We start from the raw sequence: 19,374 nt of genomic DNA, 5'->3' as shown, positions 1-19,374 counted from the left end.
AAATAGTGAAAAAGTCATCAACAATCATTTTACACATCAAAGAGATTTGTTTTAGTTCCGAATTGTGTCAGGTTGTTAAAATATATATTCATATTTTGGGCTCCTATATGCACATTCCACTCCTGTGTAAATTGCCATGGCAAGTGGCTGATGGGAATAAGTAGCCAAATCTCTATGTACATAGAGAGATTACTTTCAATTTGAGTAGGAGAATTTTTGATAATTCAATGTGCGTGTATTGGCAAAAATAAAATGGATTTTCGCAAGCATGAAAGTACAACGAGACTTTCATTTTCAAGGGCTTAATTTGAATCAGTTAAGAGTGACAACGAGTTGTTTTAGATGACTTAAAATTAGACTCTCCACAAATGAATGACATTTAAAAGTAAGAAAGTATCGTCCGATTCATCATTGTACTACCAGTTGATATATCTCCTTACCACCTAGGTAGGATATCGGATTGAACTGGTTAACTTAATTCCGGTTTTCTTTTCAATATTTTTACACACTTTAAACATTTATTTTGTTTTATATTGGAAAATAAACAAAGAGTTTCTTAAGTTACGTGAAATTAAGTTGTAAATAGATATTGAATTAAAGCTGCTCATATGGTGGGCAGATGATGTTCAGTGCGATGGAGGAGTGTTGGATTCTTATTCAATGGCTGTAATTTCCCATAGTCCTGGTGATGATGATGATGCTGATTGCTGGGCAGCAACGGCAAAGAGGTGTTTGAAGTCTGCAAAAAAAAAAAAATATTACCATTTGGCGCATAGCACAAGTTGGCAGATGAACCAACCTTTGATTTATCACGGGCTGCTGCCACCGCCGCCGCCTGCGCTGCTCCCGTCTGCAATTGCTGGGCCGCTGTGGCCAACATGAATTGCTGTGAGGCAAGTTGCTGTTGACGCAGAGTGGCCGCTTCCAGGCTATTGATATGCTCCTGTTCCCGCTGTTTGGCTATGTAATCATCGAAATACGAATGTTTGATTAGTTTGTCGCAGGACCAACGCTTGGCTGGATCCTTGTCGAGGCACTTTTTAAGAAAATCAATTGTCAGTGGATTTTGTAGCGACTTGGCTGGCATCTTATCCTCCAGAGGCTCTAACGTGGGCGGCACTGGTAGTGTGATGCCTTTGAAATATTCATTCTGGCCAAATATCTGTATATGTCGCGGCATTAGATCTCCCAGAGTTTTCCTTATCAAATACAGTTGATCCACGTCGCTGCGGCCCGGCCACAGGGCTTCACCTCTTACCAGCTCCGCAAAGAGGCAGCCAATTGCCCAGACATCCACCGGAGTGCCATATTGTGTGTCGCCGACTAAAAGCTCTGGTGCTCTATACCATCTTGTGGCCACATAATCTGTATAGTTCTCCCCGGGACTCAACATTCGTGCAAATCCAAAATCACACAATTTAACCTGCCCCTGAGCGGTAAGCAATATATTCTCGGGCTTAATGTCACGATGCAGGCAACCTTGTTTATGGCAATATGCCACGCCCAGAAGCGTCTGATAGCAAATCTGTTTGGTTAAATGTTCCGGACATCCTTGCGGATGACGTTCCAGTTCATGGAGTACAGTCAGCTCACAGAATTCGAATACCAAATGCAGACGACGCTTGCGGCGAAATACTTCCAGCAGAGACACCAAATTAGGATGCTTAAGATTCTATGGTAAAAACAAAGAAAACGTTACAATATTTTTTTTGATCTTTAATAAAGAATTGGCCAAAATGTATCTTATATATCCTAATAGCATAATCAAATCTACGAATTCTCACCTTTAGCAGACGAATTTCTCGCAGTGCTATTTTCCTTATGGCTGGATCATCTTCGGACTCAACAAATCTCTTCACTGCCACCAATGCTCCAGTTTCCCGATCACGACATTTATAGACCACACCGTAAGAGCCTTCGCCCAGTCGACTCAGCTTCTCATATCGATCCATTTTGCTGCTACCTTGTGGTCTGTAATAGAATATGTGTTCAACAAGTTGATTAACCAGCTGCATTTAATTGAAAAGATCGCAAAAGCTTTGCATTTCACAGTCAATTGGATTAAGATCCTTGAGTAGTTTACCTTAGGCTCAAACATTGACCACGTTTGATATTCGCACGACGCATTGCTTTGCATTGAGCACATAAAATGTCTATGAGTTTATTGGTTTGATAGCTCAGGCACAAACACATGTGTGGGTGGAAGGATCGGGAGCACAAACAAAAACTTATATGGGGCTGAACGATGGACATAATGCATAATTATATATATTGATTTTTGGTTTTATTTACAAGTTGTCCAAAAATTGTTGTTGATTTTGCATTTTGTTTGGTATTTTTGATTATGGTTTTTAGATTAGTTGGATTTTGTTTTGATGAAATGAAACAAACAAATGAGAAAAGTTTTGATAATGAGTTGTTAATTTTGTTTAACATTAAGTAAAGAATGGAAATTTGTGATTACTTAAAGCATTATTAAACAAAAGATACAAAATGTGTTCAAATATGGAAGACTATAGACATCAATAGATAGAAAAACTAATTTTATTTTGGCAAGATAAGTAAGTTAAATATTTAAATGATAAAAATAATATTTCATTTGAATAACAATCAATTAAATCATGTTGCTAAGACCCCGAGAAGGATAAATCGATCTCACCTTACCTACAATTGATAAAGCAAAATCTAATTGGTTTCTCAAATTAGAAATAATAAACTGAAACACCTATGAACCTGATCATCTTTGAATATCCTCTGAATAAGATATTTGCATTAAAAGTCGTCCAAAAAATCAAAAGAAAAAGTTTTATCCATGTTTTCTTTAAATTTGTTTAATAGATCTTTTTTGGAATAAACTAGAACAAATATTTGAAAAAGGGCAAGCAACTAAGGTTATCTTTAATTTCCCACTACGATTGAATATCTAATTTTTCTTCTTTTGAACAAAATAATCAATAAGCTCCAATTATATTCCATAATAATTACAGAGACCAACAAATTATTGCAACAAAAATCGATTTTATGGTCACTTTGACAGGGTGCGTGTCCTTTAATCCCCATTCGAAATGACGAGTGGGAGTATGTGCAAGGTTTTTTCATTTGCAGTTGTTATTTTATGATGTTCTCTGACTGATAAGGCAACAATTTCAACTGGCATTTCAATGTCAACGCCATGAATTACCATTTATCCCCCCAAGAGGTAACTGAACTTTTCAGAGTGTGGGCGAGAATAATGGGTTGAATTAAGTGGTATACAGTTGTTCGTTTATATGTATGTACCTATGTATGTATTCATTCCTAACATGCGTCTAGGTCGTAAACATAATAATAACATGGCCAAAACAACATAGAAGAAAAAAAAAGAGTACGAAAATGCAATTAAATATTCATGGTGCAGACTAAGGCAAAACATAAATAGAAAAAGAGATAGAGAGGGAGAGAAAGAGAGAAAAGTGGCTAGCCGATGACTTACCTAGGTATCCATCTGGCTAAAATTTGTCGTATTTGCAACTAGATTTAGTAAAATTTCAAGTTTTTCATTTGTTAAGGAAACAAATTAAAATTTCTACGATACACACCATGCAACCAATAAGTTATGCTTTCAATTTCTTGATAATTCTCGAGAAGACAATCAATAAAATTTTTGAACGCTTTCTGCTATTTGGCAACAAACACCCACGACCAGTCGCTCGTTTGACTGACAATCAATGACTGACTGACTCTTTCTTTTCTTTTTCTACTTTGCCTAATGTTACTGGCCCTTTTTTTTTTTTTTTTTCGTCGTCCATCCAATACGACGGACTCAATGTCATAGCAATACGACTAAAGTTAACAAAAAACCACAACAAAGCTAAACCAGAAGCAAACCATGCGCAGTTGCCCTCCTGCCTGAAGTTCTCTATGTTGCGTTTTTTCTTTTTTTGGTTTTTGGTTTTTTTCAAGAAGTTTCCCCTCAGTTCCAGGTTGTTTGTTTTTGTTAGCGACGACCGACGACCGGAAAGAATTTGAGGCGTAGTTTTACTTGGCTCCTTTTGAGGTTACCCAGTGTTTAAGTATAGTGAAAAAGCGGCGACTATCTTTCAAACTGGGCTACATATACAGAAAAAGATTTCCCTAACTTCTAGAGTGGGTGGTTTAAGGAAAAAGCAACGAACAACAAGGAAATAAAGGTGGAAAATTCCCGGAATATAGTGCAGCAGTGTTTTGCATGAGGTCTCATAGGGGGGCTCTGAGAAATGAGGGGGTTAGTTATGATTTATTAATGTCTGCCATTCATTATGGCATAATAAGTACGGTCTTTAATTTAATGGATGGAATTTTGAATGAGCCTTAAATGGCATTTTGAAGGGGCCTTTTAAAATCTTAATCACTTAGCGTAAGTCGTATAAATTAAGACAAAAATAGATCGAAAAACTTAGACCTTACATATATGAATATATAAGTTTATGTATTAAAGTGAACAAGGAAGTCAAAAATGTGTTTTACTGCAAAAAATCTTCTATTGAAGATTGTACTCGATCCGACCCCAATGGAAGATTGGACTCTAATTTCAAAAAGATCGTTAGCTAAACAGAGATTTTTGAAAATATTTACCAAAAAGATAAACGATTTAATTGGAAATCTAAGGGACCTTTTTCCTTCAAATTTCATTTAATTTTCTTATGAAATTATCTAGTAAATTGAATTACAATCAATTTTTTACATAAATATGAACAAAGCATTTCAAAATCTAAGAGAAAATATGGTAAGAAAAAATTGTTCACAGGATGTTTGCCAAACCAAATGATCACACTCAAGCTCTAACAATAGGCAAAGCTGAAAATATAGAACTTAGGAAGTGCTACAACTCTATTAAGTTACGTATTACCTGATGAAATTAATTAAATTTTAAATTATATATAAAGAGCTACAGGGTAAAAAATAAAGTGATTGCAATAAATAAGTGAGTTTGAGCAAACATTTTTATAAGTTCCTAATGTGTTAAGGAAGTAGATCACGAAAATATAAGTTTTCACAGTATAAACTTTTTTAAAAAACATTATTAATTATATAGTTAATCATACCTTCGCAACGAAAATAATTTAGATATCTCAAACATTTTCATGGTGAAATCAATTTTGTCGAACTCCTTCGACAGGGCTTGTCTATATTTGTTTTATGTATTTATGGTTTTTCTATTTTGTCTTCTTTTTTTTCTATTGTTAAGGCTTCACTAACAACTCGAATGAAACACGGCACGAAATGAAAACCGTTGTCAGCTAGCGACAAAGACCGCAGAAATGGAGGCGATGTCGAAGCGCCAACAGCCGGCAAAAGACTGAAGTTTTTGTGGCCGAATGGAATGTTTTTGGCAAACGGAGCGGAATGTAAATGGCCTGCGATGATTGCATCAACCATATTGGAGAGGTTGGAGCCATATGAAGGAGCATATATAGTGATTTGGACATTGCACATGGACTCTTGCCATTGTTGGACATTGGACGAAGGAGTCGGTTTCATTTCTTTTGTCGTGGTTGTTGCTTGCGTGTTGCATTAAATATGCATTAAAAATACTTAAAAATGCAATGAAATAACAAGCAAACAAGTCGTCCAATATGAGTTATGCTCCAATAACACGCATACGCCGTGTTATCCTCATAGATACATAGACAGATTGCTCGATAAAGACTTGTAGAAACGACAGCGAAAGAAAGCCTCCATTAATTTGTGCTGTTTCTAACACCTTTAACAACTTCAATTGCTGTTACTGGCATTCTAATTGCCCTTTTGCCATTTCATTACTGGTTAGAGGGGTTTGCTTTTGACCTTTTTGGAGTGCGAATTTAATTTGCATAATTACAGTTGAAGACTTCTTCCAATTGCTATGACTCGCAAACCCTTGTCTTTGCTTTTGTTTTGGTCCCCCCCCCAAATCACTTTTCCCCCCAAAGGCTATTTATATCGCTTCTTGAGCTATTGTTTTCTGTGTAAATACCCTGGCATTTGCTTTTGATTTCAATTTCTACCTCTTCTCTCTGTCTTCTTTTTTTTCCCTTTTTGCTCTTTATTGTGGTCGATTTCATGCCTTTTAATTATATATTTTCCGTATTTGTTGGTTTACTCTGCATGCAGATGGTTTAAGGGTATATAGAGACTACAAGAAACTGCATTTTATTCACTTTAAATGAGAGTTCATTTTAAGTTCCTTTTTTCGGTGAGATTGGATTGGAGATCGTAGCTTTGGAATCTAGAACTATTTCGGATGGGATTAGGAATAAGTTTCATATTAAATAAAATTAATATGACTACTTAAAGGAATTCATATCGAAATTACATTAAGTTTTTCAATTGTTTTATATTATTTTAAAGCTTTATTTAGTTAGCAATCGGATATCAAAGAACGAAATCTGTGAGATAAGAAAGAAAGTTGTTAGTCGAGTGTATTTTTACTCAATATTACATTATGAGTTTTCATCTACTATATCTTTATCATTCTAATCCACGACAGGGTATCGAGTAGTCTATAAGGCCAACAATTTTCATGTATTGCTGTTGTTGTTTGCATTGAGAATGTTTATACTCTCATAGTTATTTATTGTTCTAATAGGCAAGCCGGCTTTTTGTTGAATACATTTCATTTCTTGTAGTTGTTTCTTTGGGGTCAATGATTTTTTGTTTGGTGGAAATGGTATGGAATTTTTGTGTATTTATTTCCCTCTTGAGTGTGTGTGTGTGTGAGGGAGTGTTAAAACTATTGTGTGGGCAGCTTTATAAGGAAAACAAAAATTCTGAGCCAGAGTAAAGAAAAACTTTTTTCGAATGTTTGCGGTTTACTACGCAGAGAAGAGTGAATAATGAATGGGGTCAATGAAGTATTAAATGTTGACGTTTAATACGATGGCGAAAAAATGCTATTTTGATTTTTGTTATATTTTTAAAACTATCAAAACTAAAGTTAGTTTAAAATTGAATCGTACCGAAATATTGCTCACCCTCACTAATTTTTACGGTTATAAGTTACCATACTCAAAATACTATGGATAGAAGGGCGACAAAATCCAAAGAGGTTACAATGCTCTTAAGTTTCTTTATTCAAAAGCTGTCACTGGTTCTTAAATAAACGTGATTAAACCTGGTTAAACCTTTAAGATTTCACTAAATTTAAGTGCTAGTCGAAGAAGTTGTTGTAAGGAGGGGAAGCAGGTGGGCTTGCTTAAATATTAATGGTCAGCAGGTGTTACTTATTACAGTTCATAGGAGTAGAAGTAGATAGTAGATTTAGTAATAACCTTTTCGATTACTCCTTTCAATAGTTTAATTTAAAGAGGGTCTTTAATGTAGAGTCTATATGATTCGGTGTCTAAAAATAGTTTTGTTTTTGTTTACGGTTTGTTCTGTAAATTTTCGACCATGATATTTAACCGCCATCATTTCAAAGTTTTAGCTCAATTACCTGACTTTTTGAACAACAACTTTTCACGGCCCTCAACTCGAGTTGCTGCCCTTTTGTTGCACGTGTGCATTGCACCGTTGGCCATGCCGATGGTGTAGCCTCTTTTTCAAAATATTTTCAGCGATCTAAAAACAGCATGACTTAAAAATAAGCAGTGCAATGGAAAAACTTTTACTACCTCAAGTGCGCTTGGTTTATGTGTGTATGTGAGAGTGTTTATTTCTGATGCATTAAAAACAACTAAAAAAAAAAATGGAAATAAATATGCTCTTGGTGTGCAAAGTTTGGCACGTTGCAGTGCAAAATGGCAACGTGGCGCATTGAGGTGTGTGTGGCAACCTGTGTGTGTGTCATGCGTGTGTGTTGATGTGGCCTTGCGGTAAAAACAAGCGTAAAATGCAATAAATAACAAGCTATTAATGCCAACAAAATGGTTGCACACGCACAGAAACACACACACACACACACTCAGAGAGAGAGAGAGAGAACGAGACCAGAAAGTGAAGACTGTCATAGTCTTCCCCAACCTACAACAAAGGCCAAGGCCGATCGAAATGTCATTGAGTAAGTGAATGAGTGAGCAAACCAAACACGGAAAAGTGAAAGAAAAGTTTGTCTTTAATTCTTTTTACTTTCCATTTTTGGCCGCAGAAAAGAAAAGTTTAACTTTTGGCTAATTAAGCCGACAAACGCAATGAAAAGGCGAAAGTTCATATCGTTTTTTGCTTTTACCTGGCACCGTTCACGTTGCCCATTCCATGGCCATTTAGATCTGCATTGAGAACCGCCTCATTGCACACCTGAATTTTTTGTATCAGTCGATAGAGAAATGAATTGTGAAATGTCTGCTGTAGATAATAGTTTTGAAACATTTATAACTAAATGGACGTTAGCACGGCTCTAAGGCGAATGGTTGACTAACTAAATGGCAAGCCCGTTGGCAGTTGGGCCAGTCAAATGTCTATTTATTTTATCGATATCTCTCCCATACATACATATACATACATATATGCCTTTAAAAGTGCATTCGGACATCGTGCATATTTTATGCCAGAAATTGCAATATGGAATGAAAGAAATTGCAGCCTTTGGATTCTGACGTGTCTCGTGTCTCATTTTGATATTTTCTCTTTTTGTTTTTACTTTGCTTTGCTTTCTTTTTTGGGTCAACAAACAGCTGCTGCCACATGCAAATGATTCACCCAGCAACACCAGCCAGAGCAGGTGGAGCCATGGAGTAGTCTTCATTATGTGGGCAAACTGAAGTGAGAGTTGGGATGGCAAGTCAAACAGATTCTAGGAAAATGCCACATGCAAAAATGAGGCTCATAAAAGTTCAAAGGGAGACAAGAAAAGCGAAGCCAATAAAGAGAGAGGTCAAAGAGGTTAGAGAGCGAGAGCTGAGTAAGTGAGTCGATGTACATAAAAAGGTTTCCAGCAGGTGGTATTAGCAATTTACTTGCCTTCGATGTGGCAAATAGAAAGTGGAGGCAAGAGTTCAGTTCAATGGCAAAGACATCGACAAACAAAAAACAAATGAGGTCTGGGCAAAAATTCGAAAAAAAAAAAAAATACATTTGCAAGGGTGGAAAATTTAGTTAGTCAGTTTCTAAAACGAGACTTAAGTGAACTCTTTGACAAGTGAATCTTTTGTGAATCGAGAAACCAAAATTGATTTTATTCCACAGTCTTCCTTTTGTTCCTGAGGAGCCTCAATTTATTCGCTTTGCTTCCATTATTACTTCGATGTCTTCAATTCGTTTGCTTTTACTTTTCTACTCTTTGAGCATGGAGCTTTAACTTTAACATAAAAGAAAGTTTTTTATGTACTTATTTAAATCTTGCTTATCATCAATATCAACTCCCCCTCTACCACCATTTCCCACCCTCCCTCTGGATACTTTATATGTTATGGTATGATTAAGATATGTGTCCAATAAATTTTTGTGACTATATAAGGACAGATGGCAAAAGCATGAAAAAATACATTCTGTTTGCGAAAAAATTCCCTTTATACTTATTTTTTTTCTTACTTATTAATATTTTCATATTTATCTCACCTCACTTTTTCACTTGGTTTCTTTTTATTCCTTTTTGTGCGAATTTTTGCGTTTCGTTTTTATTCGACTTTCCTGGTTAGTTGTTTCTTTTACTTTTGAGTGTCTTTCTTTTTCAATATATTAAATAAACTTCTGCATGTTTCTCCATATCTGTATTTCAATTTTTTGAAGTCCTTTACATCGTACGTAATTACAGGACATGAAAATATGCCATGAAAAGTGGTCAAACCTACTGATTATTTTCCTCAACTTAGTATTTCATTGGTCTTAAAGGCGCTTCTTAAATTTTGCCAATATCTCATATTTTTAGCCATTATGCCTTGCTCTGTTTTCTCTTACTTTTATTTCTCTTTATGATTGGCTTTCTCTGATAATCTTTTGTATTCTCCGGCATTTTGCCTTGCGGTTGGCAAGTATTCAAACCTTTGCCCTAAACTAATTCATTACAATTTATTAGTCAATCACTCAATTCAACTACGCCCCACAATTATGCCTCCTCTTGCTAACAAACAAATGAGCCACATCCTCCCGCCTCCCATCCTTCCTGCACCAATCATAAAAATAAAGAACTAGAAACCATCCTAACCGACCCCATCATCAACAAACCAACAAAAAAGTAGAGGGGAAAACACAGAAAGAAAAGAACTAGAAATGCAATCAAATTGAAATTCAATCAAAAGGAATATATACGTGTGTGTGTGTCAGAGAGAGAGAGAGAGAGAGAGAGAGTGAGTGTACGGGTGTTTAGATGAGTGTGTGTGTGATTGAACAAAAAAGTACACAGACATCAAATTGCATTGATATGCGTTCGTCGCTTTTGTTTGACTTTTTTGTTTGGTTTCTCAAGCGGCTCCTTCCATGCCATGCCATGCTATGCTATTCCATACCGTTACCGATTCCGATTCCGAATCCAACAACCCGGCCCTGAAGATTCCGGACAATGTCTGATAGACGAACAGACAGAACAGACAGGCAAACAGAGCTCAAAAAGAATATTGCATACTTATTGGCAGCGGCAGCGGATGATTTAGCGGTTTTTAATGCTCTTGCCACTGCTTTCGCCTCCATTACGAAACGAAAAGGGGGGAAGAAGACAAGAGAGAGGGTATCCTTCTCGAAGACATGTCAACGCCATTTGCTCGTCTGCATGGAAAATGCGATGACAAAAAATAAAGAGTAAAAAATCAAAAAAAAAAAAATGAAAATATAAGGGATATCATGAAAAAAGTGGCAAAAATATGTTTTTTGGTTTTCGTTTTTACACAAGGATATTTATATCTATGTAAAGAGGGGCGGACACATATATTTATAAGTATGTTTATATGTAGTGGCATGATGATTGAAATCGTTTTGAGCATACAGCTTAACGAGCGAATTGAATGAGTGCATTTTGCTGGCAACTAAGACAACTTTCAAATTAAACCGAGCATTTAATATTTGCCATCAAGATAGTTACCCAACATATAACTATATAACACTAATAATTTCAAATATTTATTTCCCAGATATTAAAGCTTAGCTTCTGGTTCAATTGAATCTCCATATAAAGCCGGGTAATCAACTTGAGACATGAGAAATTAGTATTAATTAGACATCTTTTGGTATTAAAGTTCGCAACCATTAAATAAGTTTTCTAAAATAGTTCTAAATTCATTTACATTAAAAAACATAACCCTGTTTTTAAAACACCTCTTTGCAGGTTTTTAAGTATTCCTAATTTTGGTAACTAAGCCATGATTATCATATGTTTAAGGTGTACTTAGTGGCCCCTAAAGTATGCAATACACAGCCCAAGAAAACATTTTTCAAATATATGAAGAAATTTTTGAAAATCCTCTGGTTATAAAAGTATTCTTCAAACAGTTTTTTCTAATAGATTGAACACAAACGAAAAAATAACAATTTGTTGTACAATTAGTTAGGCTAAGTGCCTCTCATTTTACAGCCCTATACATACGTCTATGGTATAGTAAAATGGAATCTGAATCATACTTAGATGCATAAGGGGAATACTTTTGAGTAAAAGTAATCTAAAATGGATCTAAATAGATATCGATAAGTTCAGAGAGAACTGTTCCAGCTGCCAAAAATGAAAAGTTGTATTATGAGTACTAATATTAAAAGAAAGCCTGTGTAAAGGAAAAACGATGTACCTTTTAATTCACTATTAGCTATAACTATACTTATGTACTTTAACGAAAAAAACAAGTTGTATGTGGTGACTTGAATCAGATATACAGTAGAAGACTTGATATTAAGACCGTAAACGTCTTCCATAATGGAACGGACCGAATATATAATCCCTAACATATCTATACTGGCCAAAAGCATAGGCGGCAATCAAATAAACCCAATTTTTGTTGTTAGTGTTTTGTGATAAGCTTTATATACTGTAATTTTGATAATGAAACCAGAGTAAAAACATGTTTTTAATTTATTAAGAAATATATACGAAAGAATTTTGAATGGTGAACAATTTTTGGATTCGTTTGATTTGATTTCTCATGCCGACTTGAAAGAGGATCATAAGTGGCAACTATGTACAAATAAAGATTCCATTCACAAATAGAACAGTCATTGAACCAAAAATGCCTTTAACCTGAGTGTTTAAAAAATATTAAATTCAACAAAGTAAAAGTCACAAAAACATATTCTTAAGGTTACAGGAAAACAATATCAGGGTCAAATAAATGGTTATGACTAAATACAATCTTAAATGTTGCCAATGACCTTAGAGTACACAAACACACACGCACACACATGAAGAGAAAACTTTAAGTCAGCCAGGGTCTAAGGCCAAGGCTTAGGTAAATGCTCATCAAGGCAATGCGCGAAATTCGAGATGGAAAATATGACAATGGTTTAAATAGTTATTCAGACTTACCTTCTGGGCAGAAGTGGAAGATGATTACCAAACAGCCAGAGACGTTTCTCGCCAAACCATTTGTCCATAGACGCGACGGCACGGCTTTTGGATAGATGTTTTTCCAACTTGTTTTCTATTTTGTTTACTTGGTTTTTATTGCAATTGGCATTTTCTTAATTTTTTTCAAAAATTTATTATTTTCTATTGAAAAAGACAAACGTATATTGAAGGCAGTTTGTAATCACACGCGTTGCGTTTGCCGCTGCCGTGTCCGTTTACGAAGAAATGTTAACAAAGTTTGTTTATATTATTCACATAGAGTTCGGAAAAAGCTGTAGGTAGCCGGAAAATCATATGCGCGTCGGCATTGAAAACAACAACAGCAAAAGCAACAATAAGACCAGTTGGCAAAAAGAAGGTAGTCTGAGGTTTGTTGGGGTGGCGACGCGACGGTTGACATTGGCAACGCTTACAATTCGCCTTCGCTTCAGGTAACTTGGCTTAAATTTTTGTTGTATTAAAGTTATTAATATAGCTGTTGTTGTTTCTGTTTCTGTTTGTGTGTGTATTTCACGTTGTCACTCCGTTGTCATTAAAAAACAAACAACTACAATATGAGTATGTCTATAGACGAATAAACCAAACATGTGCACAAAAGTTTTTCGACTCCGCTCCATTCATAATCGTTTATAATAGTGTGAGAAAATTGCGTTAAAGATTATTTTCCGATATCATTTTAATGGCTATTTAAATGGTTTGCTTCTATTTGTGGCTTCAATAGACCGAAATTTGGTCAATGTCAACGAAGTTTCTATTGACGTTACGCATATTATCAGTTCCATCATGACTGGTGTTCTCATTTACATATGTCGCTTGAATGGATCAAAGATAACTGAATCACTGAATGGGGCAATTCGTTTAACTTTCTGATTATTCTTTTATTAGTCTATTTACCAATTTCATTGGAGATGGAGTGTGTCTAAACAGCAAACATGGCTGGTTTAAAATATAAGTGATCTTAACTAGTGGTGATAAAATTTGTTTGAGTCGTTTTGCATCGTACTCGAATATCATTTGTTATTAAGCCTTAAAGCGCAGTCAAAAATTAGAGAAGATAAGACCAAGATCAGACAGATCAACCACAATGATAAATAGATCCTTAGTCTTGTCTCCTGCTTTCAGCCGAGATGTAGAAACATTAACACTTTTAATTGTTATTCAGGAGACCCTGAATAATTTATAATCAAATTGTAGAAAATTAATCATAGAAAAAAATTGAATTAAAGAGATTGCTTGACTTTGAAGGCGACTAGTAACATCATTGACTTTTCGTTTATAATGAAAAAATTGATAAAAGTTTACATAAGTTTATAAGTAATGAAAATTATTGTTAGATAAAGTGCAAAGGTGGAATACTCCTAAGCAGTGCATCTTAGTATGACACGAAGGTTTTTATCATATTTAAACAAAAATATATTCTCTAGTCTTAGGAATTTAGTTGATAATATGTTTTGCTGTTTACTAAAACTCTAGAAATATATTTTAAATGACTTAACAGTGCATAGAAAGGAAATTTGCCATTAAACATGCAATTAAAACGTTTCTAAAATTTTCCAAAAATAATTTTTAGACTGCAATAAGTTATAAGTTTCCCAATCTTACAGCCTTGTCTTCTCTTATATATCCAGAGCAATTCAACATATTATAAATTTACTGAACAATAGTAAAAGCTTTTAGGTATGCACATTCTTTTCTAAGACCTGGCAATGCCGTTAGCCATATTGGTTGTCAGGGTAACGGGGATGGCGAAAAGACATTGATGGCAGGAATGCCGGTTGGAAAAGCGCGTAAAACACTAACACACAAAGGCAGTTAAGCAAACAACACAACACGAAAACCAAAAGCCGGTCACCATATGGTTAAAAGTTTAACAAACACACACACACACACTAAATACACAGCAATTTTTTTGTCCTACAATGCGCTTTGCATTTTACAATATTTTTTTGGAGTGTTTTTTCGGCTCTTTCTCCTGAATTTCACTTTTGTGTGCAACAAGAGACAAAAGGAATGGTTGAAATAAGATAACCTTTAAAAGCTGCTCGTATGCTAAAACTAAATAACGACATTAGGAGCCAAATGTGAACACAACTTCACGTAGCAGGAGCAAGAGCGAGAAAGAGAGTGTGTTGCCAGGACAACTTGTAACCAGCAAAAAAAAAAAAAAATGCAAATTGCCAAAAGTTCCCTCTCTCTCTGTGTCTCTCTCTATGTCTGTGTTATTGTCGCCCCTGCCCCTTTCTCCTGGTCACACTCTTGCTCTATCTCTCTCAACAAATGAGCGCAATTGTTTTCATGTGCAACAAATTTTTTATGATTATCCTTTTTCCGTTTCTCTGCTTCTTCTTAGAAAGCTTAAAGTTTTCTGCCTCCCCCCTCCATCCTGTTTGCCCTTTTGTGCTTTTCTTTTTTGAGCAGGATTAACACCTGTTTTGTGCGCTGCTTGGTTTTGCACAATTTTTACCAAGCCTTAAATTTATTGTATTTGTTTATAAGGTTTTTACGTGCTGCAAACGGCAAGAATTTAAAATACCCTAGATACCTAAAGTATATGGGTATATGGGAGTCGTCAAAAAGGCAATCTTAGTACTACCAAAGATGCTTATGATCTTTATTTCGAATAGATGTATCTGATTGTAAGATGAATCTGTGTTGCAAAGTGTCTAAATGTAAAGTGCTGCTGTAAATTTAACTGATCAACACTAAAAAGAACACTTCTGATCAACTTAAACGATTAAAGTGCAAATAATTGACATGAATATGTATATTAAGGGTAGATTCAATTCGATCCATCTTTAATTTTATTTTTCATTTCTATGTTCTTGTATATCTGTGCATTGGTCCAAGTTATGAGAGAGTTTTAGCCACAGGGGGACTTAACGGAAAATAATGTTTTTCAGCTAGATAATGTGAAATGGAAAGTGGCTCGTGAAGGTGTGTAGCATTTCGTTTGCATTAAAGTTGGCATTACATGTAATATGGCAAGTTCCAAACAGTTGGATTTTGCTTTCCCAAAACAATGAAATGGAAAAATGGAAAAACTATTCGAAGATTCAAAAAGATGTAGATAAATGAGTTCTTTTAATAAGTTCTATTCGAATGCTTATGGAATAACACATTTATCTCTTAAACAACTTTCTAAAAATTATCGTTTTTTATATAGGCCCGAACATTAATTAACCTTATACTTGCTATTGGTCACATTGACTGAAAAGTAAAGCTTTATTGTAAAGCTTAATTGAATCATTGCCAACTTCCATATTGAATGCAGTCAATCGGTTTGACCAATTTGCCTAGTTACCACAATTGTTTGGCTTCTTAAAGCTCCAGAGCTCAGTGTGTACACACACCAAATGGAAACATTTGGCCATAATGCAAATATGGGCTGTTTATTACTCTATCAATGGCCTTATCAGGCAGCCGCATAACTTTGTCCAAGAATACAATATATGTATTGTATGTGCACACATTTTAAAACGAAAAGTTATTAACATAAATTCTTATACCAACAAAATGCGCTGAGAGGCGAAAAACTTTCTCACCGCAAAAGTCAAAAGTGTTACCCTCTCGCTCGCACTCGTTCGCTCTCGCTCTATCCAATCAGCTGCATACCGAGATGGCAAAGGGATGGGGATTTTTTTTTTTGTACTTTTTTCTGTTTCCAGCCATTTAAACTTTGCCACGTTTACCTTGGCGATCGTCTGAGAGCGTAACTCGAGTATTTAGAAATTTATTTAAAAGTTGCACCCAACAAGCAAAAGTTGCCTTTTGTTCGTCCTAACCATCCGGCAACCTTCCAACTCAGACCATCTCACTATTCCATGGGTCCTTTTCAGTGTTTGCCTTTTACTACGCCCAGTTACACGCATAAATTCTGTTATGGAACTTTTCACAAGGATGTTGTTGCCGCTGCTGCTGTTGTTGTTGTTGCTCGAGAGAACGAAGAAAAGTGAAAGAGCGGCTGATGTAGATGTAGAAGGGGAATGCGTGAAGGCAGGAAGCGGGTCTAACTGAAAAACAGTGAAAGTTTCCACACCATTTTTTTTTTTTCATTCTTTTTTCTTTTTTTTTTTGGTGGCTATACAAGGTTTCGCTTTGTTTTTCCTCCTCTTTTGATTTTCTTAACTTGCTTGCGGTGGTTCAAGAACAAAGATATGCAAAATAAAAACAAAGAAAAGAAAAGTAACTTTATTTCGATTTTAGTTTAGTTGGCCAAAACAACTAGGTTGAAAACTTATAACAACTTGGCCGAAATTCAATCATAAATTTGCAATATTCACTAAATATCAATATATATTCAGTTGTCAATGAAAGAAGGAGCTGAAGAATGGTTGAATTTGACAAAGATTTTGAAATAATTTAAAAAAATGGAAAAATTAATATCCATTACAATTTTCCGAGTTGTTGTTAAATCTAACTTTACATTATCAGTAGACATTACTAGGTTATTTTTTAAGATAAAGGTTTTATGGTTCATTCTTTAAAGATTGACTAAAATATATTAAAAAGATAGCAATGATTGGAAAAAAATTAACTTTGACTTTAAGCTTGTTTTAATTGATCTCTGCCCAAAATGTTTTCCTGGTTAACAGGTTCTGGTCTATGTCTTCCATATCAGCGGCATGGATATGATTTTGATCGTTGTTTTAGTCCTGATCACGGCCATTTTTGGATCATCTTTTATTCCTTTCATTTTTTTATTTGTCTAGCATTAAATAGTAAATATGTAGAAAATGTTATTCCATTTGCAGTACTTAATTTTTGCTAAAATCTTTGTAATTAATATTTACATTTTGATTTATTTTTTTAACTCTTTTAGTCAGCAGACTTTTTTAAATTTGGGCGAATGTTTCTATGCTCAGTTACAACAAACTTAGATCAGTCAAATCATTCTGTTTGAAACAAGATAATAATATTTCTTAGCAAATTAAGTATCAATCAATCGGTCGTTTGTCCAAATAGGAAACGTTCTATTTGTATTACTAAAATTCTTCCCATTTATATGACAAAATACTTTCATTCGCTAGTTATTCAATTAAGTTGAACTTAAGTATAAGTTAGCTAATTAGGCAAACTTTCAAAAACCTCTGGTAAGTCAGTTCCTACAGGAGTTGGTTGCTGGGCCATGGCCCACAACACAACCTCTTTTGTTTATGGGCGGAAATTACATGGCTATCAAAACATAAGCGCCAGTTGACTGCTGTTTTGAGCCTAAGCCTATGGCTATGCAAATGTCTGTGGTCAATGTGAGTCCGTGTATAGGAGCCCAGGACACATAACGAGAGAGAGTGGGGGAGAGAGAAGAAGGGAAGAGGCAGAGGCTGTTCCTCAACGAAGGATGCCGCAGGCAGACAACATTGAATCCAGGACTCGAGCAACATTTTGCATTAATTGCCTTGGCCATGGAATGAATGCCTATAGAGTGTTTGTTATGACGTTATGGTTTATGCATTCCAAATGCACGTTATTAGTGCCCAGAGTGTGAAGAGTGATGCAGTTCGAATGTGTGTAAGCAGATTAGCTATGGAACTCTATATATATATACAATGTACATGCAATAAAGCTAACCTTTTGTTAGAAGTTGAGAAATACACATATTTTCAACTCTTTATATTGCAAGCAGTCTATTAAGGGGTTTCATTTAAATTTAGATAAATTTTGTACATGAAAATTATTAAATTCTCGGCATTTCCAACTTACACTTACATTTAAGCTTTTGCTAACCAAAATGAAAGCTCTTTAGTGACTGCAATATGTTTCTTAAGCTTCAGTATTAACTTTGGTAGTAGCAAATTGGTAGTTAAGTATCTATAAAGTATTCTTGGTTGAGCTTTTGGTAATATAATTTCAATCGAGGTTGCAACTTTGACTAAAAAACATGCAGAATGTTAAATTAAACGATTATTACGTTGACTTAAGGTAGGCCTGGTCTATTATTGATAAAGACTCTCATATGTTTTATTAACTATCATTGCCATATTAGTATTGCCTTTGGATTTCCAACGATTCAATGCCAAATAATAAACTTTTCTTTTGTGATCCTTGTGTATAATTTAGTAATTGATTCGAGTTAAGTAAACTACATTTGTATTGGTTTCCTATTGAAGTATCAAAATTCTATATGTTTAATGTGGAAAGTTATTAATAATAAAAATGATAATTAAAATAATAAAATGGTTTTAAATACACTGAAATATATTTCCTTAAGTGTACAAATTACCCATTATTTATACATGCTTCCTTTAAGCCACATGGTGAATGAAACACAATTTCATGACTGTATGAAGTTTTCCATATTTGCTTAAAAGTTTCAACAGCCTCAGCCTGTTGTATCCAAAATTCTGAGCTAAGCATTTTGGAATTTTCATATTTTTTTTTGTTATTTTCAGTTTTTGACTTTGCCGTTGCGTTTTCATCTAGATGAACCAAACTACTTTTGATTACAGCTGCAACTACATACAACAAGAAGGAGAATGAGGAATACAGGGTTCATTTACTGAAGGAGTCGGCGGCAGGAATAGCAGCAAATAACAGTAGCAGGCAGCCAAGCATAACTTTTACTCTATTGACTGTGGCAACTCGTCTCCATTTTCCACGTCTCTCCTTCAATGCGTTTTAACCCATTTTCTCCTCTTTTCCCTCTTTTGGCAACCAATTCTGACTTGCAATTTGATAGCATGGCAAAACTTTTGTTAGAGTAGTGGAACACTTATGCTGTGCATTGATTAAATTTGACTTAAATTGCATTACATATATTTTTGGGCATGTGAATGAGAGAGAGAGAGAGAGACACAAGTTCTTATTGTTTAAAATTGGATTTAGCTTCTGTTTCTGCTGCCTTTAGCTAGGCCAAATTTATTGGTCTGGTTTCCCATGATTACTACCATGAACTTGTTGACATTAACAATTGGAAACTGAGTTTTTCAGAAATTCCATATTGGTTTGTTCAATTAAAG

At 34.9% G+C, this 19,374-nt stretch overlaps 1 protein-coding gene across 2 annotated transcripts; it reads right to left on the bottom strand.

Annotated features, from left to right (window-relative positions):
• Positions 1 to 504: 504 nt before the first annotated feature.
• LOC137581164 (cyclin-dependent kinase-like 1) lies at positions 505 to 8,304 on the bottom strand. Of its 2 annotated transcripts, none has more exons than XM_068295345.1 (4): positions 8,165 to 8,304; positions 1,785 to 1,971; positions 800 to 1,672; positions 505 to 739 (listed from the first exon to the last, which is right to left on the bottom strand). In XM_068295345.1, exons 1-4 carry the CDS (start codon positions 8,302 to 8,304, stop codon positions 605 to 607), a joined length of 1,335 nt encoding a protein of 444 aa, XP_068151446.1. In that variant the 3' UTR covers positions 505 to 604. The 2 variants fall into 2 exon arrangements, with proteins under 2 accessions (XP_068151446.1, XP_068151447.1); XM_068295346.1 differs by lacking the exon at positions 8,165 to 8,304 and adding an exon at positions 5,064 to 5,181.
• Between the last annotated feature and the right edge of the window lie 11,070 nt (positions 8,305 to 19,374).

This window comes from Drosophila tropicalis, unplaced genomic scaffold, assembly GCF_018151085.1.
Source record: "Drosophila tropicalis isolate 14030-0801.00 unplaced genomic scaffold, ASM1815108v1 contig_845, whole genome shotgun sequence".
NCBI lineage: Eukaryota > Metazoa > Arthropoda > Insecta > Diptera > Drosophilidae > Drosophila > Drosophila tropicalis.
This window is presented reverse-complemented; position numbering and strand designations above follow the sequence as displayed.

What these genes read in the sequence shown, in the direction of transcription:
- LOC137581164 (XM_068295345.1), bottom strand. Translation starts at nt 8,304, where the DNA reads ATGTTTCAAAACTATTATCTACAGCAGACATTTCACAATTCATTTCTC. An exon ending in GGCAACGTGAACGGTGCCAG is followed by an intron (nt 1,972 to 8,164) that starts GTAAAAGCAAAA and finishes ATTCTATTACAG; the next exon opens with ACCACAAGGTAGCAGCAAAA. An exon ending in GAGAAATTCGTCTGCTAAAG is followed by an intron (nt 1,673 to 1,784) that starts GTGAGAATTCGT and finishes TTTTTACCATAG; the next exon opens with AATCTTAAGCATCCTAATTT.